Genomic DNA, 20,643 nt, shown 5'->3' with positions numbered 1-20,643 from the left:
AAAACAACTCTTCTTCTACTGTTATATTTCAGGCAGATTTGTCGCTGGCAGGTCTACTTTGTCAGAAATGCTCTAATGTGATTGATGTAAACACATATCAGGTTCATATAAACAGTTAGGTTGAAATCTCTGATCTGATTTATTTTATAAGAAGGGAAAAGCCTGCAACTATTATCTGCAGAACATACATAAATTATTAAATAATATATGTAAAAAAAAAAGTGAAATGCTTGCCTGTGTAGCACAGTAGAAATATAAAGTAGTGACTAGTGTGACTTATATTTATATTTACTTCCAAATGACTAACATACAAGCCTGGTTTGATCTTGCACAGAGCTCACAAATCTTTCAAAATGTGTCCCAAAGTCCCAGCAGACTCCTCTTACCTGCAAAGTGCTGAGAGTGAACTGAATCTGTGAGGTTTTCATCTGATGTGATCTTGCCGATTCTTTCTGATCCCTGCGTGAAATAACAACAGACAAGCAGAAGAAAGCTGTAAATGTACCGAGGCCTTCAAATACATCATGTAAACATGTCATTTGTGGAGTGAAGTGAGTTTTTCCATGTCCTCCCATCTATTTCTTTTTTTTCTTCAAATAAAACTAGTTGAACAATTGATAAATGACTGGAAAAGTACCTTCTCCATATCGTCATGACTGGTGGTGTGACTGATGACGTCGCTCTGCTGAGTGAAAACCGGCTTGGACGTCTTGCAGTCAAAAGACAGCCGTCGCTGTGGGACACTGATCACGTCCTTCCCATCCACTCTGCATTTACAAAACGCAAAACTTCAGTCACAATCTCCAGTAGGATGCTATTCTTCAACACATGAAGAGATTATTTTACACTTATGCACAAAAACAGATGAAGCTAAAGCGAGGAGGTGTTAGCTTAGCATAAAGACGGGAAACGACTTATTGCATCCGAAAGTAATAAAATCCACCAAGTTCACTAATAGACATGATTCTGCATTAGCTTTTGTTTACTTATTGATTAATCGGAATAGGAATAGGAATCACTGTCACTGCTGGGAAAAAAAATGGAACGGTTTCAAGGTTTAATGGACTGTTGCCAGTTTGATCACAGTCTGCATTTACAGGATTTTAAAACTTATTCTTCTTTTGCATTAGTAATCAATGGCCAATTCTTTCATTTATCAATGTAGATGGCATGAATGAATGTTCAAAATATTGACTATTCAGGTATGAGAAGTCCCCAGGACATAAGAATTGACTTATTTATGCCGTTTCTTCTTTGAGGGATGTTTACAGTAACCCTGAATCATGAAAACAAGTGATAAGAAAATGCTACTTGACATTTAAATGAAAATTATTCTTAAGGTGAGACCAACAAGTATGATATATTTTTAAAGTGGTTACTAGTCTGTAAAGCTACAGTTTGTTCCTTGAATCTTCACCTGTTTAGCAGCTGTTGCATGAAGTTGTCAGAGCGCCCTCCCCTGTACATGACGGCCAGCTGTCCCTGCGCTTGGTCCATCACCACCTCACAGGAGTGACCCCGGCCTGACCTCTCCACGTAGGCCCTCTCCTCCTCCAGGGCCCTCCTCAGCCCCTCAGCCTTCTCCATGAGAGTCGAGATGTTCAGACCCTCCACGCCTTCTTTACACCTGGTGGCCATTTTCACAGAGTCCCTTCCCACCGAGGGGATGTTTATCTTCCATTCCTTCTTCTCGTCCTTTGCTTTGGTGCCGTCGGTCTTGCGGCTCAGCGCGGGAAGCTTACTCTTCTTCAGGCCAAACCAGCTTGCGATGCCGTTGGAGGCTTTCTGCTTGACCTCAGTGCCCTGCCCTCCCCTGTCCTGCTCCTGAAGTTTCAGCATGTTCTCCTCAATTCCCTTCATCACCTTCTGCTCAATAGCAGATTGTGGGCTGGGGACCGGCTGCAGTGGCTTCTCCCCCTCCGTTATCGGAGGTCTTGGAGGAGGCGGTGGGAGGCTGTCTCCATATATTGGGTTCTTTTTCCCTTTCCCGCTTATCTTGGTCCTCTCTTCTGATTTGGACGAGTAACGTGGAGCCTCTGGGGGCTTCCCCCCTCTGTGGACGGACGGGCCCTGGCAAGGTCTGGACGGCGACTTCGGAGGGATTTTGTTGGGGCTGCTGCTACTGTGAGGACCAACACCGGCTTTAACATTGTATGCCAGATTCAGGGAGCCAGGACACTTAATGTTGTTGCGTAGTACCTGTGGAGCATCTGCATTGGGGGACGGGAGTCCTATTTTGCTCCTGGAGCCCTCTGGTTTGGGCACACACAATTCTTGTTTAACCACAGAAGATTTTACTGCCTGTTCATACAGCTGAGACGACCCCTGATACTTCAGACCGGCACTGATACTTTTAGGTTTACTATCCAAAGAGTCTGTGTATTTAGAATGCCTCTGTTCCTCTTTATGGACCTCCATGGGCCTTTCTGCTGTCTTACCCCTTTCTTCTCCGTAGGTGCCCTCATTCACCGTGTCGATGGGCCTAAGGCCAACCTGTAAATCCTCAGAGCTCCTCAGCTTCCCCAGTGCAGCCAGTCTGTCTTTGAAAGCGTGGTGACTGGAGTCCGCCTGTGATCTTGCTGCTGTAGGTCTCTTAGGGATGGAAGAGGAGTCGCTCCTCCTGGTTGGAGGTGGAGGCGGAGGCAGAGGCTGGGTGACCTCAGAACTCTGCTGCACGGTGATCTCCCTAATGTCCGCCTCCTGTTTCTCTCTGGTTCTTGAGTAGTTAGGTCTATTCTGAACTTTGTTGAGGGCGGATGAGTTGGGCAAGCTGTGATGATTAACCCACACAGGGCTGTCCGAGTCCTCTTCATCGTCTGATGTAGACTCAGAAGTTGACGAGGACGACTGTTTTCGCTGAGTAGGGGCATTCAGGACGCTTTCCGGTAGTGATTTAACAAGCTTCCTCTCACCACCGTTCGCCTTTATTTGCGATGGAAGAGTGCTTCTTTTCTCGAGACCCTGGACTTGTTCCTCCTCTCTGGAGTTGGTGGACATATCACACACATTTTCATAATGAGGGATCCTCTGAGAAACTTTGGGTGAGGAGGAAGATGTGGAGGAGGGAGCCCCCATCTTGGAACCAACACTGGTTTTAGGTGCAGAGAGGCTGCTGTAGCTTATTTCCTTGGCAGGTGGGGAGCAAGCGTCTTCAGGCTGCGGAGGGGAGGTCGGAGCCGAGTGTGTGGCGGGGTAGGACTCCGACCTGGAGGGCGGGGGAGGGGGCTGCCTGCACCTCTCTGTGGTGGTGGCTCTTCGAGTGGGAACAGGAGAGTGGTACACCTCGTAGTTATTGGTGCGACAGGGGATCCTGGAGTTGCGGGTGAGCTGCGGGCTCAGTCGGACAGCAGGGGTTGAAGCTTGAGACTTCTCTCCTATCGAGGGAATCTTCAGAAACTTTAGAATTTTGGACGGAGAGTTGATGGCAGCGGTTTTGACGTCGCTGAGGCAGGAAGAGCTCGGACTGACGGAGGCACTGGCTCTTACAGAGGAAGCCTCCAGATCTTTGCTGTCGTTCTCAGGGACGGCTGAGGGGTCGTTTAACACGGTGTTGTTAACGGAAGACAGCACCAAGCCATTGTGGATGCCATCACTTGTGTCACAGTGGGGGATCTGTGCGCTCTCGTTCACAGAACTGGTCAGATGGGAGGTGGCACAGAAACCAGTGAGCTCTTCAGAGGCACTAGCATTTAGAGAGCTCTCAGAGTTATCCTGCTCCACTCCCATCACCTCCAGGCTCTGATCGACTATTTCTGTGATGGATGAGTGGGCAGTGGCGCCTGTTGGTTGCTGGTGGGCTTCATTCTTGGTGCATTGTTTAGATGGGGGTACAGACTCCGGTGTTCTGGTCTTACTGTGACATTCACTCATAGCAGCTGCAGGGCCTACGTGGCTCTGGGTGATGGGATTGGCTTTTGAAGGACTACAGAGGTGGTTGCATGGCTTTGGAGGACTGTCCGGGCTCCTCTTGCAGTGTAAACAGCAGGTGTTCCCTCCTTCACACTTCACCGCCCCATCCCCGTTGACGTGCTGGTGTGTGTCAGTGTCAGCGCAGGAGCAGTGGCAATGTGTGTGGTGGGATTTGCACTGTAGTGGGAGGGGGTCTGCAGTGGCCAACACAGCCTCTGTGGACATGAGCACCTGGCTGTAGTCACAGAAAGACAGGCTCGTAGTGGACGGATGGAACTTCAGGGGGTCCGTCTCCTCCATCTTGCGCAGGACCTCAAGGATGTGTGCTTTCTTCTTGAAGAAGGGGGACAGGGCTTCCATGGAGGCAGCGGGGCCTCGAGGGCCCGGCGAGGCATGTTGTGTGCGGTAGCCATTTCCCTTTGGACAGAAAGAGATTACCATCAGCATACCATTTAGTGCTGACACTTCAATGAGAGCCAAACAATTCAGATCATCAAGACCTTTGCGTGCATGCGTACAGGAAACAAGTGTGAGGGAGATTAGCAGTGAGGTCTTTTTTTAAATTACAATAGTTGAAAACAGAGCAAATGTCAGAGCAGCTCCAACGTCACACACAGGTGTTGACTATGGTCTGGTTCAGAGGCTCTGATATAATGCCACTGTTTCACTCTTTATGTTTAGTAAAGCTTTGCTGCATGAGCTGTGTATTAATCACCTTGGCTTGTGCTTCAGTCTGTGCAGGCTCCACCTGTTTGGCCGAGTCATTGTGCAGCTGTGCATTGTAGTCTGGGAGGGGTCCCGCCTGGACCTGTAATGGGAGATTCATCAGGCAATTATGATGACACCGTATACACTGCGGGCTATTGTATACACCGACAACTAGGAGCTACATTGTCCTGGCATCTGCTGTAACAATATAAACCAGAGAAAGACTGAGCTCCATTACTGGCCTCAAAGTCAGAAATGAAAAACAAATCAGCAGCTGATCTGTAGAATCAAAGCTCTGCATTAACACTCAGAACTAAAGTACTGTGTGACAGCTCTAGTCACTGGTTAATTTGCATATTTTATATACAAAAAAACATATGAGAAGATTATAAAATACAACAAGCTGTGACAAATTAAATTAGCAAGTGGTTTAAGTAGCAGGAATGAACTCCACCTCGATCAGCTACAACATGCTTGAGTCAAATAATATAAAATATAACAGCCTTCTGTATCAGGAGGAATTTAGCTTTAACTACACGTTGCTGATAAAACTGATGAAACGATGGGTTAAACACCAGAGAAACATAATTTTTCTTCCCTGTATTCTTCTTCCTTGACAAATCCTGGTGCCTACACTATCCACAATGCAACTCCATTCATGACAGTTCAGGTATATGCTGCCTTTAAATGGAACTCGTACATTAAATGTTCAAGTGGTAATGTCAGCTACAAGTTGTGAGAACACAGCAGCTAGGTGTCCAAGAGCCACCAAGGCTAACAGTATAGCAAACTAATGACAAGATAACTTAAAGTAGGAATGACCAAATGAAAATGAGGCAACAATTACCTCTAACACATTATAAGATTACAAAGAAAACTCAATATATAAACTTACATCGACCATTTCTGAAAACATCAGGAAACTCGTCATGGCTCATGAAATCAGAGCTTAACTTAAAATTCCCACTTGTGAAGTCATGAACCTCATTTGAAGGCACCCATTCGCATTTTTCACAGCAGACATTTTGACTCATCACAGCACGAAAAGCACATGTGGAATTAACAACTCTAAAGATTTTAGTCAGCTTGCCGTGACAGAGAACCAGCCTGTACAACAGCGGGACCTCTCCTTTTTCTGACACTGCTTATTACCACTTGTACTTAGCTAAAGGGCGTGAGTATGGCTTCAAGTCGCTGTAGTTTGTCTTTGAAACATGGCAGGTGATAAGTTACCTGGTAGTGAGCAGTGGGGTGGTTGGGGAGTTTCTGCTGAAAGAGCTCACAAAGCGCTCGGTTCTGTCTCTCCAGGTCAAACACCAACATTTTGAGTTTGATGCACTCCTCTCTCAGATCCTGATCAGAAACACACACATGCACAGCAATGAGTGGATAAACTTCAGTCTACGACGTTAAAATCTGACCACAGACACAAAGCCTCATGTTACCTTTTGATTTAGCAGAGCCTGGACCACGTGGTTGGCCACCTGATAACACGAGAGAACATTTCACATGAATTAATGCTTCCACAGTGAGCGGCCATTATAATTGCTTTCAACATGAACTCACCTCATCCAAGCATCTCTCGTAAGCCTCTCTCTGACTCTCATTTGCCAACATCAGAGCAGAATTCTCTGCCTGTGAGGGAAATAAATAATACATGTTAACATGAAACATACAGTCAATGCTAGTTATGGCATTCATGGGGTGCACATACAAATGCCCAGAGGACCTAGAAGACACCAGATTTAATGTATGAAATGTTTGTCAGACATAAACATAGCCTAACTCCTTCCATATAATATTACAATGAAAGTTAATAATTGACAATAGAATGTATTTCTTTCCTAAAACAACACTTTTCATAATCATAACATAATCATAACACACTATCATATTCTGAGAATTACACCCCTTTCTAAAATGACTCAGTTTTGATTAGAAAGTCCAAAAGCTGTAGGATTGTTATTATTTTACTTGGGAGCCAACAGGAAATCTGCCAACTCTCCCTACTGCTCAGAAGGATGCTAATGAGCATGCTCTATGGGCCAAACACTCAGGAGGAGTGCTGAACATCTGGGCACCTCATGGAGGAAGTTTGCGGAAAAAAACTGATCAGCTTTTGTTTGAATGAATGAGGCACCATCTTGTAGTCTAGTTCTTCTCACTATATCCATGATAAAACATAGCTAATATGTTTAGCTGGTGGGAGGCAGCAGAGTCTGAATCATAGTAGCAACTGTGCGTTTTGATTTCATCTGGTAAAGCAAGGAATGTAGTCCAGTTCTGATGATTTTAGTCTTTCCTGGTTTAAAGAAACTCCATTAAATGGACCTCATGAGATTGTGGGTACAAAATGAGAATGCAAAAAATGTCAGCTGTCAGGTGTGAGAAGACGGCTAACAGGCAACTGTTCGTGTCTACAAGCCACCTAGGCTAACAGTTAGCAAGCCAAGGACCAGGTAACCCAATGTAGGAAATGCAAATGCAAGAATTAAAAGAAGAGGCCATTTGAAATGTCAGCATTTCCCTCAGATATATTAGGAAAAAACCTCCATGAAAACTCTGTACAACTAAATCACAATATTTTGACTTTTTCGTCCACCTGAAAATGTTAGCAAACACATCACAACTTGAACTCAGACCTAAGCCACATTCAAGGTTGTGAGAACCACAAGGAGGCCATTCATTTGGACTTTTGTCTTGAACAAAGTAAACACAACAAAATTGGAAGAAGTGTACCCTTGTTTGTGCTAAGCTAAGCTAAGAGGCTGCTAGCTGTAGCTTCATACTCAGCTAGTGGGCAGTATTTACTCAACTATAAACAAGAAAGATAACAGGTTCAATTCCCAAAATGTTGGATTTTTCCTTTAAGTCAACCCAATAAAATAAAACAAGAAATTGATTATGTGTTAAATTTCTCTTTAGCTTTTCTGTTCTGGAAGATGTTTCATCTCTAAATTATAGCATTTTTTAAGACAATATCTTTATTGTCTAAATTATAACATTTTTTAAGACAATATCTTTGTAATTCAGGTTTGTATTAAAGTTAAATCAATATTACACTATAAAATGGTTGGGAAAAAAAAGAACAATATACCAAGATTTGGAATCACAATAATTTCAGCTGCAGTTTAGACTTCTTTACGACCCTAACACCTATTTAATCCTCTTTTATTTAATAAAGGCACTGCGATAAAAAAATAAATAAAAACAAAATGGAGAGCTTAATCAATCAGTCCACAGGAACACTTGTTCCATCTGGTTATTTGTGAGGGTTTGCTTCCTTCTTGTGTGTATGTGAGCTAATAAATTGAACACCATTTGGTTTTGTTGATTCCATGTTGAATTCAAGCAATATATACGTAGCTTCATACTGAACTAGCTGATTTTCCTAAACCCTTTTCCTACAATATTTAAGCTTTGAAATGAAGAACTATATTACATCAAATATTTTTATAGCGTTGGCAGACTGATCCAAGAACTGAGAAACTTCTACTAATATTTGGATAAAGAGTGACACAACTATGATTTCTGTGTAAAGTCTTCTAATATTAGAAACTAAAGTGTTTCCAAAGCCAGAGGTTTAAAGCAAAAGTTCATGTTCTACTGTGTCAAAGTCATATTTACACAAAACTATAAATAGATATTTTGAGAAGATAATGACAGACTTATGAGTTAATATAATTTGTTGAATGGTTAGTTGCAGCCATTGACAAATAAATAACCTTGTGAATGTTTTGTAACTGTATGAGAAGTTTATTTACTTTCAAATAAAGTTAAAATGTAATCCTGTTTCAGTAGGAGGAATAGTGCTGTAAGATTAGTTTTCTATCTTAGGTTTACTCCAGTTTTGTCACCAATTTACTCATTAGCATTTTGACTGTTAAGTTTGAGAATCAGGATGTGTTTTGTTGGTTTACCCACCTCCAGCTCTCTCAGTCGGTCCATGAGCTCGCTGCTGTTGTCCTCCAGGTAAGACTCCACGTCTCCCTCTTCGCCCTCCTCATCCGAACCGAAGTCCTCGTCACACATTCTCTGTTCTGTCTCATCAGACATTGTTCTCATCTGCAACACAGAAGGTGAAACTGTGACCATCACTGTGGACACATTTACAGTAAAGAATCTACAAACACCGGGCAAGAAACAGTCGCTCTGGGAAGAAACCAAAGGTATGAGGACATCCTTTATTCCTAAATACCATAATATGACAAATTGCATTTGGCTGTGTAAGTACCTGTACAATCTGCAATGACAAAAATGTTAATGGAGTCTATATTGGCTCCAAAAAAAAAAATCTGCAAATCCTCAGGTTTAGTACATATGTTTGCTTTTTGAATTACTTAAGTATCAAAACTGTCGAAGATTTTTAACTGCTAAGCATTTAAGCCCTAGCCAATTGTAAAGCTGTAACTAGTTATTATTGATAAATCTGCTGATCATTTGATCACTTGGACAGTTTACTATAACGTCCAATGAAAAAACAAGCATCAAACTCACATATGAGATGCAGCTCCTAATCAGATGATTTATATTTTTGGATAAATCAATAATTAAAATCGTTGCTCATCAGTTCATTTCTGACTGGGCCATGTTGTGCTGTTGCAGTAAACTCCGCCCGTCTGGTTCTCCAAGCAAACCAAAACAAACAGAAGAGACACCAGTAAACTGAGCCGAGATCTGCTTCACATCAGACAACATTCTCATCAGCAAGAGAGACGTTAACGTCGTTACCGGCATGACACTCTGTTTATTCTTTGTTTATCTGACAGCAGCAGCGTGTCGTTTCAACACTACCTCAGAGTTTAGACCTCAGCAGACAACACAAATATGAGACAATATGCCGCAGAGCTTGTTGTTGCCTCTACATTACACCACCTACTATATGTTGAGGATTACAGCACATGCTTTAATCCACCCATCCTGCATTGTTTCAGACACACGTTGCAAAGAGATAAGCCTTTCAGTCCATATTCCTCTGCTTCTACAAATCCACAGATCAAACTGCAGCACCCTGCTGAGCACCCGGCTGCCCGGGTCTGCGAGCGTGAAGCACTGCAGGGCATATGGCCGAGTACCAGTCTAGTGGGCATGGCTCCAGGTGTGTCTCAGATTGAGTGTGCATGTGTGAACAGGGAAGGACCGCGAGGGGAAGTAGGTGTGTCGACGTGGACACAGTTCCAACTGTTACATCTTAAGGAGTCATTAGAGCGGATGAGACGAGCTTGATTCTGTGGCTGGAGGCCAATCAGGAACTGGCACAGATTCCAGTTTCCCTGAACTGGACAGGTGACACACAAACACATCATCGTGTACGCTTAAAACGGGCAAAAACATTACAGTATTCAGGGCAGGCTTTTGTTGTGCACCAGCTGGAACATATCTTAAAGCTTAAGTGTTGCTCACATGCAGCCAAAGATCATTCCTCCATGTATCAGACCTACAACGTCCAAAAATGAGTAAAAACACATCGGTGAGTCACACTGTAACGCTGACTGACATGTTCCTAATTCACTGTAGTTCATTTTAACTCCGTGACACATGCACCTTCCTGCTGCCACAAATACTGACTAGAGAAACAAATCTGGATTAATCCACTGCTCAAAATAGTTCCAGAGAAATGCATTGTTTACTTCTATTGATTAGTGTCTGCTGAAACCTACAGCACCCAGCTGTGTTAAGGCCCAGATACACTAAACCAACATCAAAGAACTACCAGCAGGAGGCCGACTGTGGAGTCACCTCGCTTCGCCCCATCTGGACGCGAAACATCCACTTGAACACACTGCAAAAACAGCCAACAGCCAGGCGGCATATTTGTTCAGCGCTACAAAAGGGGAAACTGGATTAGCTACCATCAGCTAGGAAGCTACGAAGAGCTACAGGCCATCATACAGAGCTGGCCTCCTCGGAATCGTGCTGATCAGGTGTCCTACAGCTTATTGATTCTAGATGATATTTGTGGATTTAAATGTTCAGGTGAGTCGCCTTGTGATGACGTCAACATGCCAATCTATCGGAAAAAATCACATGCAGGGTAACTAACTAGTGGTAACGATGAAGGACGCTGCAAAAAACTACAGCTACAGATGCTTACAGAACTGCCTGACACTGGCAAACGGTCGACTGTTGGCTTCGTTTGTTAGCCTTCTCAAAACACACCTTTCTAAAGTTATATTTTCTGGTATGACAATAACATCTGGTACTTCAGCTTGTCATTAACTTTGTCTCCAGTGACAGTGAAAACATGCTAACACACACCGATTCAGTCAGAAAATCCTGATGTGATCGATTCATAATAAAATACTGATTGCAGCTGCTTTAAAAATGTATGTCTTCAATAGCAGGGCTAGGAGCTGAGACATTTGTGGACAATATATAATAAATCCAAGATATTTTTGTCTTTTAAAAGTGAATAAAAGGCTTTTGTAAAGTTCTCGGTGTGAGGAAAAAATGCACTGCTTTGGTATTACTGTGTTAAATATAAACACAGCAGATACAAATAATAAAAGCCTCTGATGAGAAGCGTCCGCAGCATCCATTAGTTTCATATGAACTCTGCAGAGACCTGCCAGGCCTTGTGTAACCAGAGCTGTTTGCAAAGCGTTTACAGGAAGATTATTGAACGTCACCGGCCGGTGGACCCTGACAGTCAAACCCAAACAGCGCCATCCAAAGTGTAGGCTGCTTATTGAGCCGTGATTGACTCGACACTGCCAAATCTGCACGTATAATGGAGGGCTGATCAATGAAGCCCATCTAAGATCGGAAGCAGATATGAGCCCTCCCTATGACCTTGGATGCAGGAACGATGCTGAGTGGTTATAAATACCAGCTCTTCTCTTCGCTAATGCACATCAAAGCTCGGGGCGGCGGGGCCGAGAAGAAGCACATCTCTCTGTGTTTGCGAACATTCACATGGAAATTACAGCGAGCGCTGACAAACAACAAAAGTGATGCTAAATATAACATGAAAATGCGGTTCTGCTCTTCTCTGCTGTGGTTTCTTTTGAAGCGCAGAGTTAATGTCACAAGGCTGAAAACACCACGAGAAATAAGCTTCTCTTAAAACAAGATAAGTCCCATTTATCCAGAATCATGTTTGGATAAATGGTCTTAATGAATGGATTCAGTTGTTATGAATCACAAACCACCTCTCAGACCTCTACACAACCTTCGTTTAGAAGTCTACTGTTGGTTTATTGAAGGCTGAAACCATCTTACTACTGATTAATCTGCTAAAATATATTCATCTTATTTCAGTCCACAGTGACAAAGACATGCGTGCATCAACAAATCTATTGATCTGCTGCCTCATTACGAAGCACCAAGGATCTTCAGGTTTGCTCATCATAAAAACTAAACAAAAAGAGAAGCAGCTTTTAGTTCTTATGCTCCACATATCTGGAACAATTGATTCCCAGAAACCTTGAAATCAGAAGGTTTTAATGTTTCTGTTTGCGACTGCGGCTGCACTGTAGTTTTAGTTTTATCTGTTTTATTCTATTTGAGCTTATTTTTTAAAATCATATTCACACCCATATCCATATGGAGTTAAGAGTTAATCTCCTTTGCCAGGACTGAGTGGGTGCAATTCGGTGGCTACAACCATAAACCATTATATTTTTATTGCTGATTAATATGCCGATAAATTCCTTTGTCTGTCTAGTGTAACAAAGCTGTGGAAAATTTATAGTTGTCATGCTTTGGTCAAACAGCAGTCAAAGAAATGCATTAAAAACTTGAGAAACCAAAGACCGCATAGAAAATGCTTCACTATTAATGTAATGCACTTTAACTGGCCTTTTGTCGAAGGGTGCCACTCAGATAATTGTGCCTAATGTGTGAATCGACAGCGGGTGAGACGAGGCAAAGAATCAGAGAGGGGAGGGGGGGGGGGGGGGTGAGTGCTGCCGGCTGCTTCCTAAACTGCAGCATTGTCACAATGGCGGCGCTTTAAGAGGCTGCGACTGGCCTGAAACTGCACACAGAGGCTCATTGACTGGGCAGAGGAGAGGCTCGGAGGGTCCCAACGGGGCTCCCAGTGCCAGCGAGCTCCTTCCACAGAGCTCGGCTGGCAGACTTACAGCCGCTGGAGCTGTCAGAGAGAAACCACGAGGGGAATGCAAACAGAGTCGGTGTTTCTCTAATCCACGTTTACGAAGTATCAAGGCAATGGTCTGAAAACATTTAAGGTTCATGATAAAAATATCTTAAGTGTCTCAAGGACGACGTGGGCCGTGTATTTATTTACATCTTATCAGTCTGGTTGATTCATTTATTATCAGACACACAATGCAGTTGTTTTTCACACTTGAAGGGTCATTCCTCTGATGGTACGCATGGATTTGCTCAGAGTCACACTCTGTGATGCGATTCGACCAGGTAACCCTGATGATGTCATGCTGATGTCACGGTGATGTCATTTGGGTTATCTCTCCGCTGACCATTACGATGTCTAACAAAAAGCCTTCAAATTCAACTTAACCTTAATCCGGAGCTGGGAAGTTTGAAATAAATGAGCTTCTGAAAAAAACTTATTGCCCAGATGCATTGTGGGAAATGTTTTTGAAGGATGAGCCATACCACAGACAAATATTTGCTGCCTTCATTTTTTATCATATTTAATCTTTTTAAATCTTATTAACAGTTTGTCAGTAAGATGACATTTGACTGAATGTGCAGATGTAAACAATTAATCGATTGACTGAAATCATGATCTGCAAATTAACTGACAACAAACTCACTGTTATGAGTGCTTTAAAGAGGTTAATATCACCCCTTAGCCCTTATGCAATTCAGTAACAAACATCATGTTCAGTCTGCAGAATATCTGCACCGAAGTTTGTTTTCCTGACTGTAAGGCTGAGGAGATAAACCAGACAACGCAAGGACGTCTGTACGTGAAAACAAGATGAGTAAACAGGTAAGAGTGAAGGTCAAAGCCAGAACAAAGCTTTTTGTTTTGTTTCTGTAAATGCACCCTTCTCAGAAACACAACCACTCATTCAGAGAGTAAACAAAGTGCAGTGAGGCGCCGCGTTCGCAGCTTTAAGTTCCAATCACTGAACAAAACAGGCAGGATCATGTGTTCGCCTCCGAGCCAAGCGAGCATGTGGTGCTTTTGTTCATCCCCCGATGACTCAAACGGATACCTGTGCATGAAGAATGGGAGCTGCGGGACACTGCTGCACATTCACCAGCAAACAAATAAATGCAACTTGAAACCAGAGGAAAACTAACATGTCGTCTACTGTAAATAAATAGCCATGGTGTCCTTTAAACAAATTGCCCAACAGCAACTGCAAAAAAAAAAAAAAAGGGGTGTCTGACTTTTCACGGGTGTACCCCGCTGACACAGAGACAGTCTCTACCAACATGACTGATGATGACTAACAAGCAGGAAGATGCAGGAAATTAAACAGGGAAGAGTCATCAAAAGGAAGTCCGCAATAAATTCTGCTTCAGCTCAGTCAGTCGAGGAAGCTGTACGTTATGGACAGAAAATGAATCTGCAAATACTTTCAAATACACGATCCATTAAATTGCAGAACCTTCTTTGTCTTGTCAAATGTTTTCCGTCTAGAATAAGGGTTTGGACCATTGGTCAAAACATGCAAAGAGACATTTCAAAATCACTTTAATAACTGATTCACATTTGTTGTGATGTTTTGAGTTGAAAATGCCAAACACTGTTTAGTTCCAGCTCTGGGTGTGAAGACTGGCTGCTCTATAGGATGTGTTCATTTGGTTGGACAAAGCAAGACATGTGGTTTCATCGATAAACTGGTTAATAAAATAATTGTTCTTTTTTGAAACCGTACATTTTGACAAAAAGCCTCTAAATTCAACTTAACCTTCAGCTGGAGCTGTGAAGTCTGAAAGAAATGAGCCCCTGACGCAAAGGTATGGTCCAGGTGCATTATGGGAAATGTAGGATTCAATGTTTTTGGTTCCACCTTCTCTAATGGAGAGGTTTGCAGCTTCTCTCTGATTCGTGTGATTAGAAATTCAATAGTTGTTGTTTTTAGTTGGTTGTAAACAACATACTAAGAAAACAACAGGCAAATAAAAGATGAAAAGGACTAATCCTTATATGCACATTAGTAAAATTTTCTAACACACTATAAACTAAATGATCCATTAAACCTTGCAGTGTTTTTCTCCCACTTGTCAACAGTAACGAACACATGCGAAGGCGCTCACCTGCAGGTTCAGCTCTCGTAAAAATCCTTGAAGAGGAGTCCGTCTCCCGTCAGGCACCTCTGTCTCCCAACAACAAAACCACGGAGCTGAGGGAGAGAAAACACCAGGACCCATTTTAGTAAATAAAGCCTCCTCCTCTCTGCCAGTCCTATTTGCATCTTCAATCATAAGACAGAAACCACAAGATCCCTCTGCATGTAATGAGATCCCGAAAAGTTCAGAGTTTGGGAGGGGGAAGTGTCAGGCAGTTCGAGGCCAATGTCACCTCTGTGAGGGGGTTCAGCCTTCCCCCAGTCCATGGGTGAACGGGAAACCGAGAGCAGCATAGGAAGATGCTCCATTGCCCCCGGGAGATACCAGCGCTGGCTCTGCAGACGCCAGGCGCGCTAAGACCACAAGCCCCCACTCCTCTATCTCGCTCTCTTCCTCAATCTCTCCTCCTCTCGTCTTTCCTTTCATCTCTGAGTCATTGTAAAGTGTAATGAAAGAAAGATGCATGAATAATTCAGCAGACGCAGCGTTTAAGAACTCCCCTTTCATGTCTATCTGATACACACAGATTTTACACATTAAGTGCAGTGATTTTTTTTTTTAAAGTTTCGCTCTAATGTGGGATTCCCTATGAACCGGCATCCCTGTAAAATACGTTCACTTTCAACAAAAGGCTTCATTTAAACGCGACGCGCCGTCTGCCGCAGCGTCTCATCAACACAGATATGTTTAGGCACCGAGCAGCAGCATTAACTCTTCATTTCCAAAAGCGGTCTACAGGGTAACACGGCCTGATCCTGTTAGATGTTGTCAAACTGAAATGGGATTAGAGGTGTTGAGCATCTGCCCTCTCAATCTGGGCTTTAATAGAGCGAGGGCAGATCATCTAGTCTGGCTGCGGCCTCCTCAGTACACCTGGTCCTGGGAAGGACAAAAAAAAAAAAAAAAAACCAGGCCGTGATCTGTGATCCGCGTCATGGAGCGGGATCACAAAGACGGCAGATCACCGAGCCCGAAAATAAAAACAGAAGAGCCATTGATGAATGCACGTCATCAGTTTTGATTTACCTCGACTGAAAGAATTAAATGAACGTTTTTTTTTTTTTTTTTTTAAACGGGTTTGATGAGATGCTGCAGATGAGCAGATGAGATTCATGGAATCAGGGCAAGGAAGGAAAAAATAAAAATTCAAAGGCGGCGGAGCTGAAGCCGAGAGAAGAAATGCACAAAAGCTTCTTAAATCATGTCAGTCTCACTCTTGGGGATTTGGCAAAGGCAACGCCGTCTGAGGATATGTCAAACACCATCCTTTCCATCTGCCAATCTGAAAAGGCGAAGACTGAAGTTCTTGCTGTGTAGGCACAGTGTGTAGGCGGGGGATGTAAACAATGTGACAAAAACATAAATCCTCACATGTGGAATTAAACAAGACCAGAAAGATGACTGAATCCACCCCCCCCCACCAACAAAAAAAAGTAGGCCAAAGTCGTCTTTTTTTTTTCTCTCTCTCTCTCTTTCTGCAGACACACCATTACCACGCGGAATCATTAATACAGATGCAGAGGAATATCAAAGAGGAAGAGAGATGTGGGTGAGACGGAATCGGGCTGGCGGGCTCCCTCGGTGATGCTTCCTGTCTGATGTTTGGCTATATGAGCCGAGACGAATCGTACACAAGCAATATTTGGGAGCAGTGGAGAGGAGGTGGGGGAGGGGACGGAGGAGGGGAGCTCCCTTCCCAAAAGGCCCGAAAAGGCTGGATGTGAGCCATGCAGGAGAGCAATCAAACAAAACGCAGGGATCCTTCTTAAATCTGCGCCAGGCAACCTCCACACCCAGCCGCCCAGCAGCCGGGGAGGAAACACATCATGGGTCCTCCATCTCTGATATCACGTTCAAACACACAGCTGCATTCAGGCTGCTCTATCCGGCAGCGGCGCACGTATTTGGCAGATTTATGACACTTTGTTAGCTGTGGCCAAAACAATCCTGCGTGATTCTGCGTCTCTTCGGCCAAAATAAAGAGCGGCACGGAGCGGTAACACAGCTCGGCCTGCTGCTGTCATAAAGCTAGCCCACGGGTATTAGTGCTAACCTAAACACCCAAATCAGACCTGCTCCCAGAGTCATGTCCATTCAAGTCAACACCAGAAAACCAAACAAAACAAGCGCCTCCTTGCTGTCACACTACTTCAGCCTCACATTTGAAAAATCTGCTTCATCTGGACACAGAAACAACGTCCCAACACCTCAGCTGTAAAAACTGCATCAGCATCTACCTCAAGAACAAATTCTGGGTCAGCTCACCTTCCCCCTGCTGCCTTTTCAGTCATCCAGTCAGCGCATCTGAGGTCTCCTCACAGCAGAATGAAATGTAAGGCACCAGAGAAAAAGAAAAAAAAAAAAAAAAAGAGGCCACAACCTTACATTTCTGTTTTCCGGCTGCGGAGGAGATTATTTTCCCCCCTGTTGTAAGTGCCGTCACTCTGAGAGTGTGGCGAGGAAGCCGGTTTCCTCTATGCTACAGCTAGAAAAGGCCTGTCCTTGGTCATGTGTATTGTGTATGTGTGCCTGTGCTGTCTGCAGAGGCTGCCATGTCTCCCATTGTTCCAGGGCGAGTGAGGCAGGCTTCCTACCCCAATAGACCCTGCCTACTACAACAGCTGTGGACCAGCCCCCACCTCCCTGCCGCTCTCCTTCTCCCTATCCCCTCCTCCTCCTCCTCCAACTCCTGTCTCTCTGCCTGTGCTGCTGCTGCTGCTAAACATTAACCCTGCAGCTGCCAGCTTGGGCCATAAAGAGGAGGAGATGGGGGTTGTGTTTCAAAAGAGACCCTACCATGTAGCGGACAAAGGGACGAAACAGAGAGAGGATATCCGACAGGCAGGCTGAACTGACAGGACTTCTGCACAGAGCCATGCAATGCCCTAGAAAGAAAGCAGGCTCTGAGCTAAGAGGATTGTCTTTCTCAATCACATTGATGATAAGTATTGGCCTGAGTCCTGAGCGACTGAGGAAAAAAAAACTCCCAGAAATCGGGCCAGGAGGCCGCAGCTAATGATTACTTTGATTATTTCCTTGATGAATCAATATCAGGGCTCACAAACAGACATCTCCAAACTGTTTTTTCAGTTCAATCAAAACCAAAAGACATTGAACTGACAACTGACCGTGACCTCAAAATGGACGTACACGTCAAACCGCCGTCAAACCCATAATACGACCCATTCTTACTTTAGCTTATTGCTGATGTCAACTGTGCTGTATTATGTTAAAGATGAGGGACCGCAGCGCAGAAGTTACCTTTCAGGGCTCAATTACAAAGTTTATCCACCAGAAACAAACTCCAAAGTTTATTTTTACACACAGAAACCTCAGATTTATATCGTAAGTACCCAGTATCAGCAATATCAGCTGGGATACGGATTTAAAAAGCTGAAACTAAACGCGTTTTAAATGAACCAATTTAAACAATTTAGGGCTGCAGCTTTTTATTCAACTACACCTACATTTTAAATCACTATAACCCTTAAACGGTGTACACACCTCCAGTATTTGGAGGGTTTTGAACTGCACAACATCATGACAACCACATATTTCTATACATTTAATAGACAAAATGATAAATTGATTAGTTGAGGAAATGCAAGCGGACTGATCAATAAATAAAACCAGATTAATCTGCTGATTATTTAGTTGACTGATTTACCATTTGGCTTAGAAATAGCTCAGAATGGTTTAAAGTGCTGATTGCAACATCTTTGAAGTATTTGTTTTGTGCAAAAAAAAAATCTAGGAAAACTGAAAATATTTAGTTAGTGTCTGAAAATGTAAATTATATAATAATAATAATTAAATAAATAAAATTCATGACTTTTTTGCCTGAAAATACCTTCAGTGACTATTTGATTATCAGAATGGATGCAGACTTTAACTTGTTTAAAAGTCTTGTTTTGTGTGTCTAAACCCCAACATGTTTAATTTATTCTCATTTCGAACAAAGAAAGTCTCCACATTTCAGAACCAGGAATCAGAAAACATTTGGCCAATGCCTGAAATTATTCACCACAGGTGAAAGGATTAATCTCATCAACCAATTAAACGGTCTAACACTGTTTTTTGTTAATGAATGTTTTGGCAGCAGTTTGTTTCTGTAGTCTGGTCAGCAGTCTTTACCAGTCTGTCACCCCAGCGTCTCGGTGTGGTTTATCTCTCCAGGTTTTCACCCTGCGTGACTCATTTGCTCGTCCTCGTTAATGAAGCCACATCATCCTTGAACCCTAGACATACCAGACACACTAAACCAAGTCTGATGACAAAGTGACTGAGCGCGGAGCCAAGGCAACAACAACAGGAGGAAGAAAACACGGCTTTCATGACCAGAATGTGGGAGGATAATACAATAAAGCAATAATTGGAAGGCAGCACATCCCTGCGGCAGCCTCTCCAGACAAGTTGTAAAATCAGATCTATACGTTCTGATTTGGAAGTTGAGTTTTTTTTTAATTTGACCCTAATTGAGTCGACAAGAGACCTGACCTGAATCGACGTTGCCCCGCACCAGACTTCCTATAGACAAAATCAAACGCCCCAGGCCGCTGACATGAGTGTTTGAAACTATTGTCATTCAGATCTCAGCGTAACAGTCCAACGAGTTTGGCGAGTATAGAACTGTCCCACATTCAGAATTACAGTCTGTCTGAAATGGGAGACGATAGATGCTGACACTGATAAACCCCACATGGGAAACTCGGGGGAAACCCATAAGCAAAACGGTATTTTATGACACACAGGAGGTTGTCTGTCTTTGGGAAACTGCACAGGTCATGATTAAGAATTAACCACAACTAAAGAGAAAAAAAGGAAAAAGACACGACAGACGCCCGAGCTTCACATCAAAAATCACCCAGATCAAAAGAGCTCCAGTCCACTGAGGATTTATCCTCTTATTGCTGACACATATGGCGGTCCTGCCCAGTCTGCTCCCAAGCCCAGGCCTCTAATCTGTGTCCGCCTAGTGGCTGAAAACTCCATAGTCTTGAAACGATCATCAGCTGCCCCCATGAACTCTTTGAACAGCTTTTGCAAAAATCCTTCAAGTTTCTCAAAATATGAACATTTGCTGATTTGTCTGACTTTTGAATATTTTCAGTTTTCATTAGATTGATTTTGGAGAACTGTTTACAGATCGATCAAAATAATTTGAAACACATTTAATGGCATCTTTTTGTAACTTGGAGAACTGCGATATGCATTTTATTTTTACTGTTTACTTGCTGAACAATTAACTGATTCTGCTCTAAAATAATCAGTATTAATTCATTCATTTATTCATTCATCTTCTGTGACTGCTTTGTCCTGTGAAGGGTTGCGGGGGGTGCTGGAGCCGATCCCAGCTCAGTATTAATTTATGAGGAAAATATGTTTGCAGCTACAGCCCTGAATGAATGCTCTTGCTCATACCGGCCATTTAGGGATCATGTAACATATTTCTAAAGGAAGAGATGAGTGACACGCTCCACAAGTTAAAACGAGGCTTCATTCATCTGAGTTATTCAAATCAAGCTGGTTTGTTACTAAGGTGTCTCTTTGTGTTAAAGCTGAAACTCGGCTACGTTTCAACTCGCCTGGTTTTATGCACAGTTTCAGTGGAAACGGTGGATGTATGCAAAAAGTCAAAATACAGCAGAGAGACTTGAAGTCTTGGCTATGGAGAAAATGTCACAGTCTGAAAGCACAGGGCGACGAAAATCACACATGTAACGTTCGATCGGTGTGGAGCGATCACGAGACTGAAACCTTCCACGAATTAAAATGTCTTCCACATGTTTA

At 43.2% G+C, this 20,643-nt stretch overlaps 1 protein-coding gene across 5 annotated transcripts in view; it reads right to left on the bottom strand.

The window, feature by feature from the left end:
- The window catches only part of nckap5l (NCK-associated protein 5-like), a 37,137-nt gene that overhangs the window by 3,639 nt on the left and 12,855 nt on the right, over positions 1-20,643 (bottom strand). For 2 of the 5 annotated variants that reach the window (XM_084553637.1, XM_084553640.1), the window contains exons 1-8: positions 8,542-8,851; positions 6,184-6,252; positions 6,063-6,101; positions 5,851-5,970; positions 4,625-4,717; positions 1,418-4,326; positions 638-767; positions 387-459 (exon numbers count right to left, since the gene is read on the bottom strand). In XM_084553637.1, the coding sequence (XP_084409763.1) occupies positions 387-459; positions 638-767; positions 1,418-4,326; positions 4,625-4,717; positions 5,851-5,970; positions 6,063-6,101; positions 6,184-6,252; positions 8,542-8,835 (3,727 nt within the window). In that variant the 5' untranslated portion in view covers positions 8,836-8,851. Of the gene's footprint in view, positions 1-386; positions 460-637; positions 768-1,417; positions 4,327-4,624; positions 4,718-5,850; positions 5,971-6,062; positions 6,102-6,183; positions 6,253-8,541; positions 8,852-14,820; positions 14,969-20,643 lie in introns of those variants that run through there. The other 3 variants (XM_084553639.1, XM_084553638.1, XM_084553641.1) reach the window with 3 other exon arrangements.

The sequence above is a fragment of the Chelon labrosus genome (genome assembly GCF_963514085.1).
Source record: "Chelon labrosus genome assembly, chromosome: 10".
In the NCBI taxonomy this organism is placed as follows: Eukaryota; Metazoa; Chordata; class Actinopteri; order Mugiliformes; family Mugilidae; genus Chelon; species Chelon labrosus.
This window is presented reverse-complemented; position numbering and strand designations above follow the sequence as displayed.